The sequence below is a fragment of the Cariama cristata genome, unplaced genomic scaffold (assembly GCF_000690535.1).
Source record: "Cariama cristata isolate BGI_N322 unplaced genomic scaffold, ASM69053v1 scaffold19670, whole genome shotgun sequence".
Lineage (NCBI taxonomy): Eukaryota > Metazoa > Chordata > Aves > Cariamiformes > Cariamidae > Cariama > Cariama cristata.
Window position 1 is genome coordinate 6,001 of NW_009594335.1, and position 26,335 is coordinate 32,335.

A 26,335-nucleotide genomic window follows, 5' to 3' on the forward strand; every position below is an offset into this window, starting at 1 on the left:
TAGTCTTGAGATGAATTTCAATGCTTTAAAAAAAAAGTTTTAAAAGGTCTAAGAATTTAGGAATCTAACTGTAAGTATTCTCCAATAATGGTCTTTGCAAATTTCAAATCCATGAGCTTACTTCAAGAAAGCACTCAGATAGGTGGAAATCTTAAGTCAATCCAGAATATGAACAAGACAGTAAGTTTCCTTGGCTTTTAATTTCCTCATTAGTTTAAGATCCAAGGAACTACAGGTCTTGTTCACTTGGTAGGGAAAAAAAAAAAGGTTATTTTTAAACTCTGATTTACCAAAAAAATAAAAGCCCAGAGATTTGCAGACATAATAAAATTTATTTAAATTCCATGCATTACGGTAGCTACAAGTGTAGTCATATGAAACTGAAGGACAATAACTTCTTCTGTCCATACAATGTAGCTGTAAGTGAAATGAATGGGAGTTCCACAGTTACAAAGAAACAAACAAAACCAAAAAAACCCAAAAAAAGGTAAATCTGTTTCAGTTTTGAGTTATCTGTGAATTCTGATACAGTCACTAGACCGTAAACTTTTGGGGGAGGAGATGGGCTTGCCACAATTGTACAACTGAAAATGTTTACTGTAAGACATTCTGAAGAAGCTTTGAAGATACCTTTTAATACTTACTACTAATACTCCAGGAAATGAAAAAAAAAAATCCATTAGCCTTCATCCTAATTGTTAGAATCAGGATAGCAATTGTAGACAGTCCACTTTCAAAGTGCAGCTAAATAGGGTTTTATTATGCAGCTCCTTCAAGTTGTACTGAGTAAGCTTTATTTTGAACCAGTTTTGCTTTAATTTCTCAAGAAAAACTTCACTTGGTCCTCATAAGCTTACATTGCTTTTTGATATGCAAAAATTTATAGACTGTGCTTGATTCTGACCCTCCCATATTTCAGTATGTGCAAACTCTTAGGGATTTAAATAGTCTTTCTCCCTCTCAGTTCAGACTGATCTTTAAAACAGCAAGGATTATCCAGCCCTCTAAATTAAAGACAGGGTGAACTGAGTAATTTATATAACTGGCACTTTTTAGTTGGCCCAGTTCTCCCACAAAATGCAGCTCTTATAAATACTAATAGGCACTATTGCCACAAATTCTCTTATTTTTGCAAGTTTCACTGATTTATTGGTTGTTAGCATTTTCTGCAGTTAAGAATTTAATAATGCTGAATTTTTATAAAGACATAATATGTAGTTCTAGCCTTCAAAATTGACTTACTGTGTCTAGTAGTGAGGTTAAGTCAACCTAAATTTGCTGAAGATATTAACAAATGTAAAGCTAATGAAGGTGCCACATTTGCATGAATGTTTTTTAATTTTAAGAATGCATTCAACAAAGGGAAGGGGCAAACCTAATTATTTTAATACAAACTCGGTTGAGTGCCCAATTGCCTCATTTAAAACTGTGTGTGTGGGGAGGTTGAGGAGTTTAGAAAAGTCCAAGTAACCAAATATCTAGGTTACTGGAAAGTTAAAAAGCTAATGCAACTGCGTTACATCCAGATAAAAAACATTATTCAAAAGCAATTCAAATACCGAAAAAGATTTCAAATTGAATAGTTTATTAACATGGTAGTCATCTTTGTAACATGTGCACACACACTCGCACACTTTGAATGATCTGCCTGGAAAAAAAGAGGTCTTAATATATATGCTGGGGGAAATTAAACATTAAAAATCCTTTAGATTTTCATAATTATAGGCAATTATGTCCACATCACTTACAAAGCTATTGCCGAATCTTTCCAAGGAAGCAGAATTTGGGAGAAAAAAAAATTCTTTTGGGGAAAATTCAACAGTGGCATAGCAGAGCTCTCAATATGAGAAAGCTGACATAATGTGGACCTTTGCTGTGAAATTTGTCTTTGCAAAATATGGGGAGAAGTTTATCAATGGGCAGAAAATAAGAAGGCGGTGTGAAGTAGGCTTTTGCAGAGTCGATTTTCCTCACAGTATTGTGCGGGGGTCATTGAGAAAAATGCTTAGTCCTTCTCTGGAACCAGTTTCAGAACTTTTCCAATTGCAATGGTCTTACCTAAACCAAGGAGACAAAGAGCAGTTACATATATTGTGAAAAGAACGTGTAAGTCTCTAAGAACATGAAAACTTTCTCCAAAAATACAGACTCTTGAGAGTATTAGAAATAATCAGAGAATAAATTGTTGTATTGTAGAATGAAAGCACTACTGTATTTTAAAAAGCACACAAATCTTAAAAATAGTAAAACTGCTGTTCTCACAGTAAAGAATACAATGTGGACTGTGGAAAGCCTGCTCTGTATTCATCTAAGGAGAAGGCAAGGCAGAATCATTCTACCAGATCTGTACACTGCTTTTAAAGATAATTTATATTAAATGCATCCCACAAATCTACGAGTTTTACCAGGGTGAGCATGAGTTAAAGTCCAGTATACAACCCCTCTTATCTTTTCTAACTTTAAATAGAAAACTATGGTATTCATATTGTAGGTGGACATTCCAAGATGCATTAAGAAAACAGTGCTGGTAATTTTTCAAATTCAACCTTTTGTTTCACAGTGGAAATTTCTGAACATTATTCCTCTAAAATAACACCATACATTTTGGTACTAGCAAGAACTCTGCACAATGACAACAATTTGCTTAGATTTACTTTTTCACTAGATACCAGCATTGTCATGCATTATCTCCCATTTCAAATAACTGTATTTTTGCAGCACTTTATAACTGCTGATCAAGCAGTCTTACCCTCATCCCTTAAGGTAAAGCGACCCATCTGAGGGAAATCTTTGAATGTCTCAAGGCAGATAGTTCCTGCTGTCCTTAAACGGGCAATGCATACTTGATCTTGTTTCACAAAACGGGGCCGTGTCTTACTTTTTTCTCCTGTTTTTTTGTCTACCAAGCAGATTAAGGCCTGTTTAAAAAAAAAAAAAAGAAGCTGTGAGTGCTAAAATAAGGGTAATTTTTTCTTTAAAAATAAAACTGAAGTGGTCTAAATAAGAAAATACTTAGAAATAAATTAAATAAATTCCAAGCTTTACTGCGTAAGAGAATCAATCATGACTTACCACACTTTTCAGAAGGTTTATGCTAACAATTACAGCTGGTTTTGGTTGTGTTATGGTACTGACCAAAGATTCCATTCAAGGCTGGAGCTTTGTTGCATTAGTTGCTCTACAGATGTATGTCATGACAGAACTCCTCACTCCAACAAGTGGACTGTCTATATTCACATCACAAGTTAAAAGGTCACTTACTGTTATCTCAACTTCTTCAATACAGGTGTGGATGTGCAGCACAGCATTATAACCTGGGCAGATAATGGATTTGTGCTCAATTATCACTATCTGTAAAACAATTAAAAATAAGCGCATTTTTCCTCACTTCAGTTATAAAAGAGCAGAGAATAACCAAATACAGAATGTATATATAGTTGAACAATACACACACAATTTTTTGTGGAAGAAACAAAATTTCTAAGCGAGGAAGTTGTTTATAATATGAAAGTATAAAATTGAAGAGTTGGCCTGACAAGATCTTGCTTTCACAATTATAGGTATCTAAAACTTTATTGAGAAGTTACATTCAAAACATATGATATTTTAAAAACTCAATGATGTCAGAGCGTTAGGTATATATGTTATTGTCAATTAAAAGATACGATAGTGAATAAGAAGTCTGAACTGAAACTCCAAACTACTGAAGTTTAGAGATTTGGTGAAACACAAGCAAAGTATTTTAATGCTTTTTACCCATCTATACAGCAATTAAATGCTAGTTATTCTACCTGGGCATCAAACGTGCGTCCAGAATGACACAGGTTGTTGGGATCACAGAGAATAAATCCTGGAAGGATCTCTTCCTCTTCAATTCCCTTCAGTCTGATCTTTAGATTTTCACCTGGGGCTACTGAATCAGTTTCTACATCATCAGAAAGGATTCCAAGAACTTCCACATTGTGCTTAAAGATAGCAAAAATGCAGGTTTCTATTGTGAATATTTTAGTCTGGTACAAAATCATTTTAATGCAACAGGATTTCAATAAATAATTCCATTACAGTTTAAATTCATTATATTAGGTTCTGCAAGCTTCAGAACATTTAAAATATTTGAACGATGAGTTACTAATATTTAAAATAACATATTTCACCAAATATATTTTAATATAATTCTATGGTATATATTCAATGGAAAGCAAATTCAAAAAAATATCCACTATTTCTCAAAGAGAAGTGATTTTAAAACTTGTAAAGAGATGAGAGATACAGTGGATGAGTATTATCTAAGAAGAATGCAAAAGCCACATTGTTGTATAAACTTGTTACATTTAAAATGTAACAGTCTGAATATTAACACAATCCAGGAAATCCTAGAATCCCAAAATTTTACAAGATTTCCTGGAGAAGATGATAAAAATACCAAATGTATATTAATGAACGCTCTCCAAGGAAACATCAAAATGTATTTCCTAATGCTCCTAATATGTTGTAACCTCTCTTCTGATTTTTGTATCTTTACACAGTAGTAGATACCAACAGAAAATAAATACTGGAAAGGCAGAGAAGTCAAAAAAGAAGTAGTTTCAGAAAGAGGTATATTGTTCTAACTTCCTGAAGTTTTAGTTCAATTCTCATTAGCTTCAAAAGTAACGAAGGAAAAAAGTGTGTCATCGAAAGTACTGGCTATTTACTGAATACAAATTCTGTAACGGTTCAGTTAAAGCCATTTACAGTTTATTAATTTCTCCTAATCAACCGCAAAATAACATGGGTGTCAGATGCATGTCAAGCAGTTTTATAAAAAGCCGCTGTCTGTTAAATGACCTTAAAAACTGAAAAGCATCATCTCGAATGTCTTAGTTTCAACTTTCAGCAGCTCTAGAGAAAGGTGACATAGAAGTCAATCTAATTAACAGATTTTCATTAGGAAATACCAGCTTTCAATAAGCTGTAGATTTATTGTACATTTGAGTATTGAGACATGTTCTAGCAGACTACCTCAGCCTACAGAATTGGAAAGTGTGTCAGCTTAAATCAAGATGGCATGAATAGGTAGGAACAAAATTTCCAAACCTTTTTTGTAAGAAACCAATGGAAACAAACACCACCATTAGTTCAGTACACTACTCTCACCCCCTGCCTCTCCCCAACTATGTTTTCACATCCTTCATTTTTATATTTTCACATTCTTCAGGGCAGCACAATGATTTCAAATAGTGATCTTACATTATGGAACAGCTACCTGACTGCACAAACAACTATTCTTAACTAAAGCAAAGTTTAGGTCTTTCATAGGAACACACTGTACTGTTGACATCCTTTAAATTTTTCCCTATTTCCCTTCGGGGAAGGGAAAAGAGAAAAAAAAAAAGGAAAAAAGAAGGAAAGTTTTCAGCAATATTAACCCACAGCAGGAAAAAGGTTTTGTGGGCCAACTATACAAATACAAAGTAAAACATAGTTCAAAAACTATGATGATTTGTAGCCCAGCAGTTGAGTCTACGAAGGAGAGACAACCTGAGTTCTGAATGGTAAGGAACTAAACTATACACACACACACCTGGAAACATCACTCATGCTAAAACATGAAAGCTTAGTTGTGTTCAACTGAGCAATAGAAAATGTGCTCATTTAAAGTCATGAGTATCTTTAAGAATCAAGCTCTTTTTTAGGGTAGTAACATTTTTTTAACATCTAAACCTTACTATACCTTGTTTGGCATCATCACAAGCTGTTGTCCTTTGCAAATAGAGCCCGACTCCAGCTTCCCAAGGACCACAGTGCCCATATCCTTCACAAAAAGAAATTATTACATAAAAATTGAAAACATTTTTCTAAAGAGTCTGCCCTATTTATGATTTAACTCTAAGTATGACTAATTAATGCTATTAAGTTATTTAGCACTGCTATACTTAATGTTTTGGAAACTGTTCTCATAAAAGATTACAGATTTTAAGAGTCTCATAGAATGCCAAAATTATTTACTTCCCCTCCCCGCCTCTATTCTACAATTGGAAACGTAAACATATCAAAAGGAAAAAAAAAATACTCTCCAAAAATACAGTAAATAGTTCATTTACTGCTTTCTGAAAACAGTCCATGTATACTTTCAATCCTATTATTTTAATTCGTACCTTATATTTATCCACAATTGGCAGCCTGATTGGTCCATCAACTGAACGATTGAAGTTTGGCAAATTATCCAAGTATGGAATAAATGGTAATCCACTAAAAGAGCAGAAGACATTTGTTTCAATTTTGTGAGCATCCTTCTATTTAAAAATTACTCAGAATGGATAAATGCAGTCCAACAAAAGGAATGTTTTTCATTCTGTCATCATTAAGAACAACGACTTCTAAGACAGTTAAATCTATCATAACATCCCATCATTACTGTCCATTTTACCCTAGCTAACTTAATACCTAGGAAGTGCATGTAGTTTTTAAGTTACATTACAGGCGTATTTTACACAAATTTATTGTTCCTTTGAGAATCTTGCTAGATGTGTAACATGTTTTAGAAATACAAAACCATAAGCTAGGTCCAAACATAATTTTCATTAATATATTTTAACTGCCATGAGCAATACTGGAAAACATGACATGCAGTGAGAGACACTGCTTGTCACTAATTATAATACAGCTTCAGGCAAACCGTTCACATCAAACAATTACTCATTCTAGCAACATGTCAACTGCAGCATCAGTGGAAAATTCAAGAGCTAGTATGGCACTCAAACTCACAAAGCCAAAGAATACTGCTAATACTATTAGAGAGTCTGCTAACTTTAATCTTCTGCAGTTAGCAAACGCTTTTATTTGGCTCATTGCATGGCTGTGTTCTTGTTGCCCTGATTGTACTTCCTCAGGCACTTTAGAACACAGCTATAATATACCATGCTATGCTTCTTCCTAGCTTCACTCTAGCATTTACTTTTATTGAAATATAGCAAATATCCAATTTGTTCAATTTAAGATACATACATATACCAAGGACAGAATTCTGACTGTTCTTTAAGGTTTGCTCCAGTCAGTCCTGAGCAGGGCATGAAATGAATATCCTTTTTGGGATTGAAGCCAACTTTCTTCAAAAATGGTACCAGTTTCTCTTTACACTCCTCATATCTATTAAAATGACAAGCAGATAGATATGCATTTCAATTATTCCAGCATGACATAATACCGTGCTTAAAAAAAACCAAAACCCACAGACATTTAATTTTCATCAGTTAAGTAACATGAGAAGCAAGCAAACCTAATAAAGCTTAGTGGCCTAGTTGGAACTTCTCCCCAATCTTCCAAGCACAACTTGGTATTGTCTATTCCCCCTCGTTCCTCTGCTCTGTAAAGCATCATCAGTTTTCTCCATATACCTTAATTAGTGGGCTGGGTAAGCAGCATGTGCTGTATCTGCTTTTAAGCAAGAGATCCAGGCCAAGATAAGAGGACAGACCAAGCAGACAGCTACCAAGGTCATGCTGCAGGCTTTCACTTTAGTGGTGGCTTCATCTCCTCCAATTTCCTACATAATTTCCTAAGACTTAATTCTATTTATTTCTATTACACTTCTTCCCCTCAGTTTCACCTGAATTCAACAATGTCAGAAGGTTGGGGCAGGACCACAACAGCACAATTGGGTATGCCTTATTCTCTTAGTAAACTAGGCTTATGGTATAAGGTCGCATAGTCCCTCATAGCTTTCCACAAAAACTTTCATAATTCTTGACAGTGCAGCAAGTTCTTCAACAACTCTTCTTATTACACTGTAGAAGAAAACTGTATCCCATCATTACACAAGTATCTCTAGGGTAGGACTAAGTTACACTTTTTAGCATCTGGCTTAAAGGGGTGAGAAGATGTGACAGAAGCCATAAAAAGACCTAAGTTTTGATACTTAGGAAAACTAAAACCCTTTAGTAACATTTGAGTGTTAAGGCAGAAAAGAATAGTGTAATCCTTTCTATTAGTTATTTAAATATTACATATTGACTTCCTAGTTATTTTTACCTGGCCTGTATCATCGCAAGATTCCCTCCCTTCCCCCTTCTCAGTCTGTAATGACAAACCACTAATATATTATTTGCTTATTCAATTTAGCTTATCATAAAACAACAACTCCAAATAATATAGGATGGACATATAAAGTGAACAAGATAATGCTGTTCTCACCAAATCTAAGCTAGGAGTTTAGCAGAAATGTGGCCAAGCAGTCAAGAATCTAGCAAAGTGAACTACTAAAAAAACCACAAGTCACTTCCTTTTAGGTTCAGTATAAACTTTCCAAGTCAACAATTAAACTATGTTAGAATGCATGGATTTGTTAGACATGGCTGCATGGATCCAAACAGTTGCAAGCGAATGTTTTAAAGTAGTGTGGAACTTAAAGCTTTGTTGAGAGGCACTGTCCTAGGCGATATGCTTCTGTTTTTCCTGCAATTTTGATAACCTCTGTCTTTAGTCCACTAGTCTACCATTCTTTCAGCAAAAATAGGATGCAAAAAATTACTTTACTTAGGGATTATTTTCTTTCAGTATCTTTTAATGAAGATTAATTATTTTTAATATTAAACTCACCTTTCATTGCTCCAGTTTACAGTTGGATCATCCATTTTATTAATAAGAACTATTAAATGTTTTACACCTGCTGTTTTTGCTAACATGGCATGTTCTCTTGTTTGTCCACCTTTCTCAAATCCAGTTTCAAACTCTCCTTTTCTTGCAGAAATAACCTAATTAAAAATACACATTTTAATAAAAGTTCTACAATTCTCTCAACAGAACAATCAGCAATGGGTAATACTGCCTTATTCAAAAATAACTTTGGGTAGTCAAAACTGGTAAAAGTTTTTAAAATGCACTGGTATATCCTCAATATTACCCATTAGTTTCTGCATTGACATATACAAAAGTCATGACGCCTGCAGACAATTTTGTGAAGCTGCTAAGTTACTCCAAAGCCACTCAACTTGGTAGACTTAAGATTTGAAAATTTCGCCCACTGTAACTAACCAAAAGAGTAAACAAGCAAACAAAAGTCAAAAGCTTAATTCCATAGTATATCCAAAACAAAAGAATCTGATCTGTCCTTACCAGCACAGCAAGATCAGCTTGAGAAGCCCCACCAATCATATTTGGAACAAAGCTCTTATGTCCAGGAGCATCTAGAATAGTGAAGTGTTTCTTCTCAGTTTCAAAATAGGCACGACCCACTTCTACTGTTTTACCTTTGTCTCGTTCTTCTTGGTTTGTGTCTAAGGCCCATGAAAGGTACCTAAAAAAAACACACCCCAAATATTCTATTTTTGTATTAATTTTTACTACATTTATGTATGATGATTTGTTCATCATGTCTTTTTTTTCTGCTCAACTATTCTAACCACCTCAGCATTACTGAACTTCAGCATTTCCAAGACCAACAGTGATTTTTTTTTATTGAATGTTTAGTGTATATGTAGTGAGCTGTAGTGCCCAGTGCTAGTTCTTGCTCGCATACCTAGAAGGATGCAATTTTAGTAACTGAAAATTGTTTTTTAAGTTCTCCAGGTATGATCTAACCTCAAATACTTTAAGCTTTGCCTCAGTTTGAAAAACACCTCTGGATCAAATACAAAACAATTCCTCTTTCTCAGCACAATTAACTAAAAAATTAGTTCTGATTTGCACATAGTCATATTATGAAAACTATTATTATTAGTTCTCATTTATTTGCACATATTGAACAGAAGCTGGCTATGAAATAGATGCTACTTTTATCTACCCTATCTTTGATACTTTGATCATATCAACTCTTGTCCCCTTTAATTATATTTTATCCCATTTGCCATTGACAAACAAGTTAGATTTAAGTTAAGACAGATGAACTGAAATGTCAAAAAAAGATTATTTAGCTCCTTCAGGCTTTGTGACAATTGGTGAATAGAAAGGAGAGAAAAAAATACTCTCACTAAGGAGAAGAAAAGTAGTAATAACTAAATTGAACTGGCTTAACATACTAATATTTTTCACTATTAACAGCAGCTTATAAAGATCTTTAGCTTGTCTTCTGTGTTGACTGGATAATGTCTGAAGAGATACTGCTAACTCAGCTGACCAGAGATCAGAGAGGGAGCAACAGGGGCTATTAAACACAAAGATGTCCTTTCCAGCTCAAGAGGTTCCTGAGTCAGAGAAAGCACTAAACATTGGGAATTATGGATATATAATCACAGCCTTCTCCAGGCGGTAGCTATTTGCCACTGACTGAGGTCCAGACAGCATGCTAGACAGCTTTTGGGTTGTACCAGTATGCATGCTCCTATGTGTTGTAATCTTCACCATGGCTTCTGTTTCTGGAAGATTTCAGCCAAGCCAAAGGTCAGGTTTTACTCAGCTAACAAGAGGCAAGCAGGAATTTATGTGCTGGATGGAAAGTCCTTTTTGCACATAGGGTATTTTAGGGAAGGATATGGTATTTTAGGTAAAGATGCATCTCTGACTGAAATGTCAACTCTGCACTACAGTATAGAATTTTCTGAATCACAAAGTAAAACTGCTCAAATTTCAAGACTCAACTTTCTGTTGTATATCGTGACTATTTTAAAGATTAAAAACAGCATTCAAGGAGGCACTTCCTGCAACTTCCTCTCTAAAAGAGGAGGGGGAAGAGGAAATCTGTTTTTCAAGCTGTCCATGGTTTTTGAGGAAGGTCCTGAAATATTTATCACTATGGTCAACTCCCAACAGGGGGATGATGCTTGCTTGATTAAAAAGAACATGTGTCACCCTTTCTATCCCCCTCTCTCACACACAATACAATTAGTTCAGGTCAAAGCCCACCCCTTGAGTGCTCCATTACTGCTCTACTCCTAAGGAAGTCTTTAGCCGCTTCTTTTCCAGAGCCCTTTGAACCCCTATTTTCCTCCACAGCCAAAAATGGAAAGCTTCCAAAAGGAGAACCAATTTTCCAGGAGCTGTTTGAAGGAGAAAGCAGGCTGCTCTATGTGCCGCGTATACACACACACCCCCAAAACTCAACCAACAGACAACAACAAAACCCAAAACAAACAAGAGGCCTGCAAAAAATCCACATGACAGCAGCATCATCTTGCCTGGAGGAAACTTAAGAACTGTGCACCCTATCTTTATTCATATAAAAATGATATAAGGTGCCAAAACTATTCACTCACTCTCTCCTCAGGTCTGCCAAACTGACAGCTTTAATCTCTGTCCCTTAGGTATCTCTCTGCTGTTTACAGGTGAAAGACAGATAGAATGACCCCAAGAGCTGCCTGAGAAAAGTGTCTGCCTTGTATTCCTTCTTACCAACCAGGTTTATCAAAGCATCTGAACAGCAAGACCTCTTATGAATCGTACTGTTTTGTATAGTTTTAGTTAAAGTACTGGAGGAAAGCAAATAGATTCCTCCCCCCGCACTCGAAACCCATTCCAGCAGGAAGCCAGCACTACAGGGACAGAGACTAATAAACAGTTTCCCATTTTCATCACAGTGCAAAGAGAAAACCATGTTATTATGTTCAAAGTTCATACCATGTTTCTCTGTTTTTTTCTTTAGCTTCTCTTTCATATTTTTCAAGTGTTCTTTTGTCAACCATTCCGGTCAAGTACCTAAAGGGGAGGGGGGCGAAATGCAATTTTACATAAGCAGAAACATAGTTCCAGATAGTTAAATACTTATACAATACCTATAGATAATTTTGAAAAACTGGAACAGTCTGGTGTGAGCAGCAGTGGAATTTTTTTCTCCACAAAAAGCACACCATTATCTGATATGTAAAAATACACCAGTACCACTTTAGCAGAAGTATTAGGAATGTCTTTTTTTAAGCCTAATTGTAAAATGCTCTGCAGAGGCAAGTTTTGAAAAGGAACTACATCTGCTAAGTCCATTTCTGAGACTAATTCAATATTTCAAAATTAAGTAAAAATTGTGATACGAGAATTTTTCACACCCCCCACCCCTCATTTCTGAAATGTAAAGAAAAATATTTTTGGTTTCATTCTTTTTAGATAGAACAAGGAAACTTATTTTAAGAGAGATCTTTCAGTTATGAAAAAAAGTAGTGTAGAGTTTTATTATATTAAAACTTCCATAATTTTCCCTCAGATGTTTCTATCTGATCTTCTAATAACAGCAATCTACTTACTTATAAGGAAAATTAATGATAACAGTAAATAAAGGGTTAATGACAGAGTTGGTACAAGCACCTAATTTTTTTTTCCCCTTACAACAAAGGGATATTCTGCCAAAATGAAAGACCACAAAAAGCTTTAGGAACATAACACATCAGTAGGAGTGTTAAGAATAGGCATCTCCTTGTACAAGGAGAATACTCAGACACATCAGATATTAAAATGCTAATTTGTTCTAGTATGAACTACAAGGTTAAATGTAGCATGACAATTCCAACATTCCAGTTTGGTCAAAACAAAACAAGATGAAAATGCCAAGACAAAGACATCCCACTTTTGCTGAGAATATTATTTTAAAAGCACAGAAATACTTTGCAGCAGCAGGATAGCATTTACTTCCTCATGTACTACTTTCCACTTATAGGGGTTTTTTTTGATTATTTGGGGTTTTTTTGTTTGTTTGGTTGGGTTTTTTTGTTTGTTGTATTTGGTTGGTTTTTTTTTTACCAACTGTAAGATCTAGCTGCATTTATTTACCTTTGTCTCATAAAAATATTGCAATCTCTAGATACTTTTTCAAAAATAGACTTAAGAGATTAACTATTATAATTTCACATTTTTATATCAAATTATGCCTGACAATGTTAGCACCGGGGAATAAGAATATTAACTTTTTATCTTCACAGAAAGGACAAAGTTTAACAACGGGGATAAAGCAGTTTCAAATAGCATTTTAAAATTATAAAGAAAAACAGAGTCGTGTTCTAAGAAAGGGATTCAGTTTTTTTAATTTAATAATGTATGCTTCCACATAGTAGTTTCCATTAAGTAAGTGAAACTCTTACTGCAGTAAGATTAGAACTGCTGGAATTAAGAAATTCCAAAGACAGTAAGTAACTAAATTTATAATAAAAATATTACTATCCCTGTCAGAACACTAATCTATGCTGATTAATGCCATAAAGAAAATATTACTCATTTTACTTCATGTATTTTTAATTCACAAGAACAGCAAATCTACAGATTTTATTTAAGAGTTTCCTTACATTATTTGTCCTCCAATAGTTGACTTGCCAGCATCTTTAAAAAAAAAAAATAAAAAATTAAGTCATTCACAATTTAAAAGAAAATCCTAGAAAAAGAAGAAAACAATTATGAACAAGGTCATCTTATTGCCAAAGATATATTTTTAATTATAATCTAAGTTTTTGGAAGCATCTCTCAGCTTCCCTTGTTTCCATAATAATTCATTGTCAATTCAATTAGTCTGAATTTTGAAAATTCTGTTTTCATACATATAAACTTGGCATTATCCATTACAAAAAAACACTTAACAAGCAACAATCCAGAAAAAGCGTGGGTTAAGAGTGTGGGAAGCTCTTGCAAAAGCCTTTTTCCCTGCTTCCTTTCTCCCTTGTCCCTAACTGCTGTAGGCTGCTCTTCAATACTGGGATGTACCTCTGCCTCTTTACTTGATGTGACTCCATTCTGATTTTACCCAAGGACTAAGTTTCATTACTTTTAAGGTAATATCAGACTATACAAATGAAAATACAGAGTTTACTGTAAAACTTATGATTCAGTAATTTTTCTGTACTTCTCACACCACTTAAGATTTTTCTGAAGCTTGTTGAAACTATTAAATTGGGATATTTTGCTATAGATGCTTCTTTTAACCCTGAATTAAGTTCATCTATTGTTTATAGCTTTACAATTTTTAATATTTTGAATAATAATTTTTTATTTAATACCAATTAATAAGAACGCTCTGAAAATATTTAGAACAAGTAGAAAAGGAGCACTGCTTTCAGATTTTGTTCTTTGGATCATAAACACAGATATATCACTTGAGCACTCAATAGAGCAAGCACTTGAGAAATCATGAACACAGACACTGTTGTGTCCAAGAGAACACAGGCACTCTATCCTTGGCATTCTACCCCTGAAAGACCTTTAAGTTTTTTAATTTTTCCAGAGGTGCTTCATTAGAATGAATGCTCCTATTAACCTCAAGACATGGTGAAAACATACACCCCTACAAAGAGCAGGATTAGTTTCTAATCCTCAGAGTTCTAGATAATACACAAAGATCCAATTACTTCACATTCACTTACAACTTACCTACGTGCCCAATGAATACTACATTTACATGCTCTTTTTTAGGAGCACCTGGTGGTGCTACAACAGATTTCGGTTTTGGTATCTCCTCCTCCTCTTCCATCATTTCCTGAGCGCTTTCTTCAGAAGGCCCTGCATCCCCTGTGGGACCACCTCCTAGATCTGCTTCACTTGTTTCTTCTTTGTGGTCCCATGACTCTTCCGGGGACATTTCTGTCTCTCCATTTTCCACTAAAAATTAACCAGGTAAATATACTCAAATAGATAATGAAATTAAAAGCAATGACTATGGACAAAAGCCCCTGCCCCAAAGATGCAATCAAAAGACTTCAACTCTCCAGTCTGTTAACGTCTTCCTACATAAAAATGGGCAACTGCTGCTTGTTTCTGAAATGATTATTACCAGGAGCTTTCAAACTAGCTTGTGTGATGACATCAGAAAACTATGATTCACAGGGATTAAGAGACTTCTCTTTTAACAAGACAACAATTTTACAAGGAAAAAACAAAACTGAAGATCCATTCAGACCATCATGCTGGTCTGAATCCACAGAGACAAACACTATGATACGTTTAGAAAAGGGAGAGGGATAATAGTTTTAAGTTCTCTCAAAAGCCATACAAATACAAGGAGAAAGATAGAATTTCCATGTTCTAATTGCTCATATTACTGATCACTAACATTTTTTGTTAATCACTATTTCACACATTAATTGGACTATTTCGTAATATGAAATTATTTTTTTAATAAAGCATTGATGCTTTTTCAGTGTCCAAGTAATCCAGTCACACCTGTCAACGCACACTAGTGTTCGATTACCTCTTTCCTAATCTAACTATAAAGACACAACAAAAATTAGTAAGGACCAAAAATGCAAATGCTCAATAAGGTATTCTTCAATTTTGTTTGCAGTGATTCAGCAAAAGCACTATAGTAGTATTTCATAGTGCTACCACACTGAAATGAAACAATTCTCATCTTACCAACAGACTCTGAAATTTCCATGTTAACAGCAGCATTTGAACCTAGCGGGGAAAAAAAGAAAAAAAAAAAGGAATAATTAAGGACATATATTTACCATAATAGTATCAAGAACAAAGAAAAATTGAGTGACTAAATTAATAAAAGGATAGTTCAGATGTTTGGGCACTTGCCAATGCTATTTAATATGCAGATTCCATTTAAAAAAATTCTGCTTCATGCAAGCTTTATGACCTTCAATAAACCACTTGGTCTTTATGTGCCTTGCTCAACTGGCTATAAAATTGTAAATAACCACAGATAACCACACTGCCTTACAATAGTAGTATGAGCATTAAGAGAAGGAAGATTGGGAAAGGTTCACAGAAATTTTTTTAAAGGAGATTCATTGCAATAATTTTTTTAAAATCATGTTTAATGAAGCTACGTTGCTTACCGTCAGAACATGAAAACAATTACCTTCAGAAGAGGCTGTCTGCTCCTCTGGAGAAGTCTCTACAGGTGCACCTGCAGTGAAAAAATTTTAACTTTTAAAATACACTGATGTAACTAATTTCCACACTTGGGAGATGGTCTTTTTATGCCTAACTTTACTGCAAGAAATGTATTTAAGACCCCCCCCGCCATCCCCCAAAATACTACTAGATATAGCCTCCAAGCACAAATACTTCTGAAGAACACTGTCGAAAAATTGTTAAAATAATACACCAGTTCTGAAAACAGTTCAAATTTTTTTTTCCCCCCACATGGAAAGATAATTTAAAGCAAGTTGTAAAGGAAGCATTGTTTCTATATGTAGTATTTTACCTGCACATCCTTTTTGGGCATGCTGGCTATTTTGTGTTACTATCTAACTGCTGTTTAAAAATGTCAAACCAGTTTCATTGTATCCAAAGAAACAATGCCTGTGCGGTGTCACAACTATATGGAAAGGTTCTGCCAGCTTCAGCTTATAAGCTTATCTACAATGCTATTGCACCTCAATTTCAGATAAACATTGGGTAGAAAATTGAAACAAGCTATTCAGAATAAATTCTTAAGATCTTCTGTAGTTATTAGGGTCAAGAGATGATAAACTCATTCATATGCATGGTAAGTTTGCCAGTCTTCTTAAACACCATAATATAGTCACATTACTCAGAGGGCAATCTCACCGGTCATGTGCGTATCAAAGCCACAAGTATGTTTTTTAGGACAGATCACTCAACCTTCTCATGCACTAAAAAACCATGTCACTAAACTATATGCTGAGGTATAACTAATTGTTAAACCTGCCAAGAGTGATATGTTCCAATTAACAATTACACCACTTGATGGTGCGTATCAAAGCCACAAGTATGTTTTTTAGGACAATTCTATAATTATCCCTAAAACCTTAACCTAGTTAGTTTTCTCTTGGTATAAATTCAACTTCATAATTCTTTGAAACAAGTTCATTATCTTATTTTTTTCAGCCACATACCAAACTCATGCCCTCTATTTAGCTGTACTCCAGCTCTCCTTCAATCCCATTATAGAAACCACAGATCTTACATCATTACTTGCTCTATATGCATGATGGGACATAAAGATGAAACAAATCCCCTCAAAAGAACAAAAACATACAGAGAAGGACCTGATTCTAAGCCTCTTTGCTTTCGTGCTGTTTGCGTATTTGCTGCAGACCTCTATAAACAGGAGCAGTGCTGCAAAAGCTGGAAGAGGGCCAGAGGACAAAGCTTGCAGGCAGGGTGAATGTGGGTCACAGCGCAACACCCAGTGACCAGCAGCAAACAGCGGAGGGGGCACAGCAACACACAAGAGGAAACTGTTTGGACCAAAGTTCCCTATATTTCTGTGTTATACCATGTGTGATCTGCAGTCCAGGCTCTCAAAACCACAGAAAAATAAGAGAGTGATTCAATATAGTAGTAAAAGCCTAAGAATAGAATACCTTGAGATTCCTTGTCAGAAATGATATATTACTCCCATTCGAGAGCTGGAAAAGACTCAAATCAGTCCATTTATGAGTGTGGTAAGCAGGTGGCGCAGAATCTACGTACGAACTGAAAGCCTCCGTTTTGTAACACATCAGAAGATTGTTGGCTATTTCACACATACTATGGTTGGGATGCATAAATATTTTCATTACATCACTTCAACAAGCTTTTGATTTCACTCCTGAAGTTTGTCCATAAAGAAAAACATATTAAGTAACAGTATTTATGCACTTCCCTTGAAAGAGCAGCTCTACAAGTGGTTGAAGAGTTATTTAATTCCTTAGAAATAAACTGTCAATCAACAGCATTCATAATAAACTCAGGTTTTACTTTCTGGTCTGTAATACAGCAGGCACACAGACAGGAAAAAGAAGTCTCTTCACAAATAACAGACAGGAGGTAGGAAATTGTTAACCTAAGAAGGTCCATCTGTTATATTTTGTACGAGTCTAGCACTCAAGAGAATCAGAAAGACAGTTTGTGTATGCATCAACGCCACACAACCAAGGGGCAACAGATACTCAATTTGACTACAGCCACTTACTAAATTCTGGTCACTTTGACACACAAGTAGCAGGCATGCTTTGAAAGAGGACACTGAATTACATGAAACATACACTGTTCCTTCAATGGAGAAAAGGAATACAAACTGCTCTCTGAAAAAGTTCACTGTAAAGAAACCCAAGTAAAAAAAATAAAGAAAGAATCTTAATTTCAAAAGAACAGACATTAAGTGATAAAAATAAACACACCCTCAGTAATTGTTTACTTCTGATAAACAATTTCAGGTTATGTCAGGTTATTTTAGGTGCTGGTACACTGCAAGCAAATATACAAGAGAAAAGTCTTGAGTTTAAAGGGTCAGATTTATCATCTACTATGTGTGCAAATGAACAGGTTGCCTGAAGTATGCCTTTAAAGACAATTACCTGAAAAGAAGGATGCAGTCCTACTGCTTCTTAGACTGCTGGGTTGCTGCATTTTGCTGTTTGACATTTCTCATGTCAGCCCTAGTGCATGTATAACTACTGAAGCTCCACAAAGGGAGCTGGTCTGACCAAAAACTGAATTAGCAAAGAACCTACCAGCTTTTGGGTGGATCAGCACTCTGAAGCAATGTATCAGCGGGGTGGGAGAGCACTACTACTGCCATGGCAGAGAGGACAGAAAGGCAATCTCAGTAATTCAAGGGAAAACACTTCACCTTTAAGTTTCAGTTCTGAAACACCGAGGGAATCTTTGAATCACATAAAAAGGTGATGACAATTCTGAATCTAGCTGAGACAGACTTACTATCTAGGACTCAATACTAGATTAGGACATAAGATGACCAAACTCTGCACCGTCCGTGTGGCAGGACGTTTGGACAAGTCCAGTGAACCGAAGTAACCTTGCTTATTTTGCCCATGAGATAAAGACAGTAATTGCAATAAAATACCTTTAAAGATGAGGGAAACTGAAAAACGTTCTAAGTAGTTCTTGTAACTTATCCTGATCTCTCCAAAACATTGAAGCAGATATGCAAATTTTTTTATTTCCTGTTTCCTGGAAGTCAGGAAAGTCACTAACAACATTTATGGTTAACACAGTTTACTATTATTGCAAAAACATCACATACAGCAAATGAAACACAAATTAGAAAAATATGTAACACATTTCAAGTTCAGCTTGAAAAATTCTAGATCCTTATCTGTGAAAAATCATTCAGATACAACAAGATTCCTATGAGAGGGATTCAAAATGTAGTTTGTATGAAATCTGTTTTAAAGTCAGAACATGTTTCAAGTGATGCCAAATCTTTAAGTAATGCTTTAAATTCTTGGATTGACATACGATAAACAACAATTAGATTTTACATAGCATCCTCTATACTCCATCTCCCCTCAAACTGTAAGTGTCAAGAACTGTTGTTGTAACCTTATTCACTGTATTACACGAGGTGAGCGGTTTATCTTTAGCCCTCTTGAACATCAGAGCCCTAGGATGTTTTTTGGAATATCTTTGTTGTCAACGCCAAAGGCAAAAATGGATACACATGCTGCATTTCTCTACTGGTAGACCATCAGACAATGACATTATGTAATTCAGAGCCTTGTCTGAATAAGGTAAAAATTATTATTTTTTTTTAAATATAAAATTCACTGGACGAGTATGCACGCTCCCAACAAGAGTCCAAAATTGAACAACTTTTAAAACACGGTGATTGGTCTCTTTAAAATACAGCTAAATGTCCTAAAGAAATACTGCAAGAATCCACTCTGCCCATTTCATTCACAAGACATTCTACTACAGGTGATGAGTTTGTTGCGTATTGTATCAAGTTTTGTATTGTATGACAAAAACGCATGCAAGTAACCAAAGGTAGAACGAATTTAAAGTTACCGCTCAACCTCTGAAAAATATTCTTTTAAAACAGCGTAAGCCAGGAACTTCACAGCATTAACAGTTTAGAATGCTTGTACAGAAACAACAGAAAATTGCTTTATAATTAAATTTATATCAGAATAAAACAAGACTTTCATATATAGAACAGGTATAGCTGGTAAACTGGGAATCAATATTAGAAGAACTGCAGTTAAAATACCGTATTAAAGTCAAACTCAAGTGCTAAGCAGTAATGACAACTTCCATCTTTATGTAAACTGCAGCACTTATCAGATGCACAGAATAAGCTGAGAGGTACCTCTACACAAGCGGGTACTGCGCACTGGTTAACAGGCAACTCCTCAGCAGCAGTTACCTGAGCCACAATGGAAATGCCTCCACAGAATTGATGACAGACTGTCATTTGTTGCTGAGCATGGCAGCACTCAGAGCTCCCAGCCTGCTCTGCTGCTGGGGTGGTAAGAACCTAGACAATACCGGTACCTGACCGCAGAGGTAGACTATGGGGTTAATGAAACTGTTTGCACAACAGAGCAGAGAGAGAGATTAAAGAAAAAAGGCAAATTCAGTTTGAAAGAAGTGTCTTATCTACAAAACTTAGATGGTTTGTATAGTGAGTTTGTCGTTGCTCCTCTGATACAGGCATCAATTTCCTTCACAGGAATTCCTGGAAGGCTGAAGAGTGAAGAAATGCATGACACCCACCTTAGGATTCCCACCACCTTTTCATATGTGTGATCTGAACACCTGAGTTCAGTACCTATTTACACAATAGCCATATAGTCTCAATAGTTTTCATGAATTACATAACAGATGTTTGCCCCTGCCCTTTTTTTTTTTTTAAAATGAAGGCAAAAAGGGAATTACATCAGACTGAAAAATAAAGGTCTGAGTCAAACACACAGAGCATGAGAATCGGAATTAAAAAAACAAACCAACAAGAGATTCTTAGTTAACAAAAAAACAGAAAAAAATTACTTTAAGCACAAATAAGTGCTAGAGCTAAACAAAGTATTTCACATTCAATATTTTAAAATACACAGAAAGAAAATGTTTCTAGGAGTTCACTGTAATTAAGGCAGTTGTTTTGAAAGTTAACTTAAACCCAAAATTATTTTCTTCTTGTCTCTGCCCTGCTTCATAGCCTATGCCCTAGCTTAATCAGTGGACACAGAGATGTACGCCCAAGTTTTAAAATGCACCAATGTAAGAGCAGTTTTAATAGTTTTAACATGACTTTGTAAAATTCACAAAAAAATTAGCACTTGCTTTGTATTCTTAGGATTTTACTACATGTTAGCTTAGTAAAAGACCCACCTTTTTCCTTCCCCACTGAGGACACACCTTAAGTTTATCTTATCTAAAACCAACATGCTTCTTCAAAACTAAGTCTAAGAAAGCTTATGTGGATTTTCAGGGACTATAATGGAAAACGTTTTTCCTTAAGACCCAGTATTTGTGCTCAGTTGATAACTTGATTTTTGAGTCAGATAGTCAAGAAATCAAGCTCTGTATTAGAATGGTTAAGGATTCTGCTCTCTAACAAAGATCTCTCATAAACCAGTAGGAAAAGAAATTTAAAAAAAATAAAATAATCCAAACACCACAAACTGAAAGACAAACCTAAGCACTCCATGGATTTTTTAGGCAGTTAAGCTCAGGATCTTAACATTTACACATGAAAGAGTAAAATTTACACATTAACTCTCAGACTGTTCTAGAGAACACATTTTTAATATTGCATCCCCTGTCCTGAACTTCAATCTGTGTCATTTTCATATAGACCTCTTCAAAACAGTCATAAATTGCACTGATTAAATTTTGACTGCTTTATTCCTTCATAATAAAAAACCAAAATAAAACCACCCTTCTATCTTAGCTTCTTCATACAATCAGCTGCTTCTCTTGCTTGCACATCTCTCATCACAAAACAGGTAAGAAATCCCAAAATTCTGTAAGTGAAATTGTAAAACCAGATTGCTAATAGAATCCAAGAATTATTCCAAATTGTTTTTGTGTTCATTTTGATAGAGTAATCAAGTTTTAAGATATCATCATGCTTTCAAACACTTTAAATCAGTTGTCCAAACCAGGGTCCTAAACACATGGTCAGCAGACTGCATGTAGGCTCCAGGACAATTCATCTAGTCCACATGCGGCTCCCAGTGGTCTGTCTTTTATTGGAGTCATGCAAAGGCCACAAGCGTGACAAATTATTCTAAGAGGAGCAACACAATCCTGGCTACCTTCCTGGGGACAGTTCAGATGTAGACAAAGGCCATCTGTGTAATACATTGGCACCTTGACTGCATCACACAGGTATATCATATCTGATCATCTGGCAAGCCAGTGCCAAGACATACAGCCTTTCTCTGTACCGACTGTTTTAAAAGAGGTGCAGCTCATCTGTCTAGAGAAGCGGATACAGAAGAACACACTTCTAGACAGTCAAGTGATGACTCAAATCAAGATTTTTTTGATAGTAAGAATTTACACCATATACTGGCATTCACATTACAACACTGATTTGCTGTCATGTAAGCAGTTCAAGTTTACAGTTATGAAGAATTAACAGTAGAATTATCAACACCCTACTTGTGAGGAAACCATCACCATATGGTCATTCAAATGTTGATACAAGTAAACCATGTAATCCTTTAATACGATAGCTTCTTGAATGGTGGACTACTAGTTTTGGACAAACAAGTTCATGTGCAAAGTGAAATCTCTTGAGGATCGAATTGTTGAAGAGTCTTAAAATACAGTGTACAGAGAATGGCGTAAAACAAGAGGTGACCAGTTTTGGGGAACATGATGATACAGGTAACTCATCATCCTACTCTGGAAATTACAGTCTTCAGAACTGAAGCAGAAGATATTGAAATGTCTTCTTTTGTTTCTGACTCAGGAAGAAGGGGAGGAGAATATATGGATGTCTCAGCTAGCTATAAGGTCAAGAAAAATGAGCGCAGGGAAAACCAGAAAGATAGATGCTATATCCATTTATTTACAGCATTTGAAGGCTGAGGATGTCCAGCTGCTTGAACGTAGCTATTTCAAAAGCGATTACTGCAGGTAAGTAAGGATATTTAGGGAGTGAAGCAATCTCTCTAAATCTTAAGCCAGATGTTTGCTTGACTCAAGACTGCAGGTGCAGGTTGTCTAAACTGTAATCATTAACAACTATGTTCAGAAATTTACCTGAAGTGGTCAAGAGAGCTACTAAATGAAGCACTAGTACCACCAAAAGGATAAATGCTATCTTTCCTTACACTAGCTGCTATGTATCATAAACTTTTTGTTCTTGTTACTTTTGTACTGAGGACACTTTTCTTACCACAACCGCTGCATACTTCAAATCATTGAACAATTCAGGTTGGAAGAGACCCCAGGAAGTTACCTAGTTCAGTCTCCTGCTCCAAGCAAAATCAACAGTGAATACTTAAAAATTACTTCTAAAAAGAAGAAAAACTAACATAAAATATAGTAAAGCCCATGGGAGGAAGCTGTAATAAATTTTATCAAGAATCCTGTGAATATTCAAGAACTATGACAAAAACTGAACCATAACTATTCCCTTACACCTCCAAACCATGCCCTGATATAGAAACAAACAAAAAGCCACTCAAATGAAATTACATCTTAAATATACTTACAAAATTAATAAACCATAGTACAAAAATAAGCCATAGATGCTACAGAACAGTGAAGCTGCAAGGTACAGTTGTGATTAAGAATGTTTAGAGGCCCTAACACAATCTACTGTCATTTTATTGACTATCACACCTTGTCTTAATTTATTTGCTAGTCCAGCAACTACTACCTACAGTAAGTTTCCCTAGAAGCACAACTTGTTCATGACATACTTGACATGTTCACTGGAAGGAACTCTGGTACAACAGTTTTCTGTTGCAGACAGAAAAATCGAGAAGTCTCTATTTCGCATTTCCAATAGAATCCAACAAAGAGAGATTTTATGCAAATTAGTTTGACTTGGACACAACTTGATAAAAGCCAAGTCCTTGCAGCTACATGATTTGGAACATACTGATTTTAATCTGTTAGGTTCAAAAATTTAAATAACATATGCTTTTTGCATACAATCGAACGATAATTTAATTCCAAACTAATTTTGAAAGTATCTGCAAGCAAAAATTATATTAGCAGTAAACATCAGTCAGATATTCTCCCTAATATACAATTTGCAATCAAAAGAAAGCGTGCATAAACCAGAAGTTTTAAAGTAAACTATTTGGAGTGCAGGTCTCAGGAGTTTCCCAAGTTTAGAAAGTTAACATCTTGTTCCCTAAATGGCTTCTGTGAGCATTATTTCAGTGCTCTAAACATAAATGACAGGAATTTTATACAAATTACTATAAATATGAAGTCAGTGTGCATAAAAGGAAGCACTATTACACACTACAGCCACACAATGGAGATCAGTTCTGTGAAACTTTTCTATATGCCATGCTGCTACTACACATTCATCTTGACCTACAACATCCGTTGAATTACTAAGGAATTATGACTCAAATAAAACCTTGCCAAGAGAAAGTTCCAATAAGCAAAGTGTTACTAGAACTTAACTTTAGGCCACCTAAGTTCTCAAACTGACACCCAGCTTTTTAGATTCTTCCTAAGAATCAAGATTAACTTAGATTCTTCCCAGTACAAACCTGGATTTGTACAGACCTCAATACAGATGATAAATAGAAATATTTTTTTCTCACAATGTAATGAAGAACGAGTGCCACAAAACACCTAATTCCCTACGGGAACAAAAGCAAACTGGGTTGCTGAAAAGTAACCTATTCAGCACCATTGACTAATCACATGTTGTTCTGACTGAATTCCAGAGCAAGCTCCACCTAGTTCTAGCCAGGAAAGTAGTTGTCACCTTATACGAACATCTCCAAGGCCAAGACTGTCAGTTACTTTCTGTAACAGAGTACATCATCAGACCTAGGAAAGTAAGTAACAAATATAGTATTCCAGTTAAGAAAGAAAAAAAAAAAAAAACCAAACACCAAAACAATAACAGTTAACTGCAGATTTTGTCTGCTTAATCTTAGGGACATCCAAATTATAGAAACTCAAAACTCTAAACCTTAAAGAAGATATAGAAGCAAGGTGAATTCAAACCAGGTAGATTATAGCACTATGTAGGAAATGTACTCAGCAACTAAGATGGAAAGAAAAGCTATCCTGATTACTCCAGATGACCAGGAAGCTTTCAGTAAAGTCATCTCTAGTCCCCGAAAATACAAAGCTCATCATAGGCCTCAGACGTAGCAAAAGAGCGGAGAAAAGGAGAACGTGAAGAAATAAATACAATGAGCAGGTGAGGAAATGCAGTTTAAATCCTACCAAAAAAAAAATAAAAAAATATAGGAAGCCTTAGAAGAAACCTTACAAAAGTAGCCAGGGAGAAAAAATGAAGTTATTCTAATAACATTCAAAACCCCAAGAAAGTTTTCAGTCACAGTATTGATTACATAGTTAAAAAAAAGGCTTAGATTCAAGTTGCAATGACTGAAAAACACACTAGAATGAATTTTGAAGATTAATCACAGGTACACAGCCTCAAGCTCTCTACTCTACCTTTACACCTGTGAACCTTAACATTCCAGGTTCCAGAATAGCCATACGTTTATTCTAAATGAAATCCAAGAGTCTGCCCACAGCTTCTGGGAAGTATATTTTAATGTACTTACATATTGCCTGCCCATAAAGCACATGAGCTACAATTTCTGATAAAAATCAGGAGTGCTGAATAGCTGTACAGAACACATAATCTAACATTTGCTCTAACACAAAAAACAGGTTAATAGTCTATTATGAAAATTTTGAAGTTTCATATATGAAAATTACAGATTTTAGCTGTTAACATCTGATAACTTTAGATACTAGGCAGTGCAAGACTAATTAATATATTAAATCAGAACACAATAAATAATAAGCCACAATCAACAGGAAATCACAACAAACATAATGTAACAAGTAGTTGCAATACTAGTTTGTTTCATATTGTGACAACAAGGATACAGAAAATTGTAGAAAAAAAATAGGAAGGTGTTGAACTACCATAGTCAATTAGGTCTCAAACTCCACAGGTGCAGGAGTGACATTAAAATACTACCACAAAGTTAACTAGCATGTCTGATGTTTGGAAGGACCTTCAGTTTGGAGCCGGAAGTTAAAAAGTAGCTGTCCTTTAATTTCCCACATGCAAAGTAAGCGTAGTATAAACACTGGTTGCATACACAAAGATCCTTTGAAATTAAAAGCAGGGTAAATTTCAAGTTATTCCATTGACTGAGGCCAGTGGGACAAACCTCCCTGCCCTACTAAATCATTTATTAGCATTATATTAGAAAAAAACCAAACCTATTCAATGTAATCTTCAAAAAGGCATGTAAGATACATCTGAACCACTGGTGACTGAAGCAGTGCTGTTCTCCCCAGCAACACTAAATTTATTACCACCAAAATCTTTGACAACTTCTCTAATGCCTTAGGAAGAAGAGAGCTACGTGGTTTTCTCTTGTCGTGGGTGACGCTTTGCGAGTAAAGGTACCAGGGAAACGTACACAGGATCCACATACAGCCAGACCACACCAGTTACTGCTGCTCCTTGAGCACAATACCTGTACCACGGCCTGCCCCCCCGCAGCACACCCCGCAGAGTCCCCACCACCCCAGCTGTACCACAGCGGCCTGCAGACCCCCTCCCAAGGCC

General features: G+C 35.5%; 1 protein-coding gene across 1 annotated transcript; it reads right to left on the reverse strand.

Annotated features, from left to right (window-relative positions):
• Nucleotides 1–312: 312 nt before the first annotated feature.
• On the reverse strand, nucleotides 313–15,734 carry GSPT1 (G1 to S phase transition 1). The gene is made up of 14 exons (XM_009697700.1): nucleotides 15,692–15,734; nucleotides 15,235–15,276; nucleotides 14,254–14,481; nucleotides 13,179–13,212; nucleotides 11,530–11,607; nucleotides 9,094–9,274; nucleotides 8,578–8,732; nucleotides 6,988–7,128; nucleotides 6,138–6,231; nucleotides 5,714–5,794; nucleotides 3,792–3,965; nucleotides 3,262–3,351; nucleotides 2,750–2,918; nucleotides 313–2,058 (listed from the first exon to the last, which is right to left on the reverse strand). Exons 2-14 carry the CDS (start codon nucleotides 15,254–15,256, stop codon nucleotides 2,006–2,008), a joined length of 1,500 nt encoding a protein of 499 aa, XP_009696002.1. The 5' UTR covers nucleotides 15,257–15,276; nucleotides 15,692–15,734; the 3' UTR covers nucleotides 313–2,005.
• Between the last annotated feature and the right edge of the window lie 10,601 nt (nucleotides 15,735–26,335).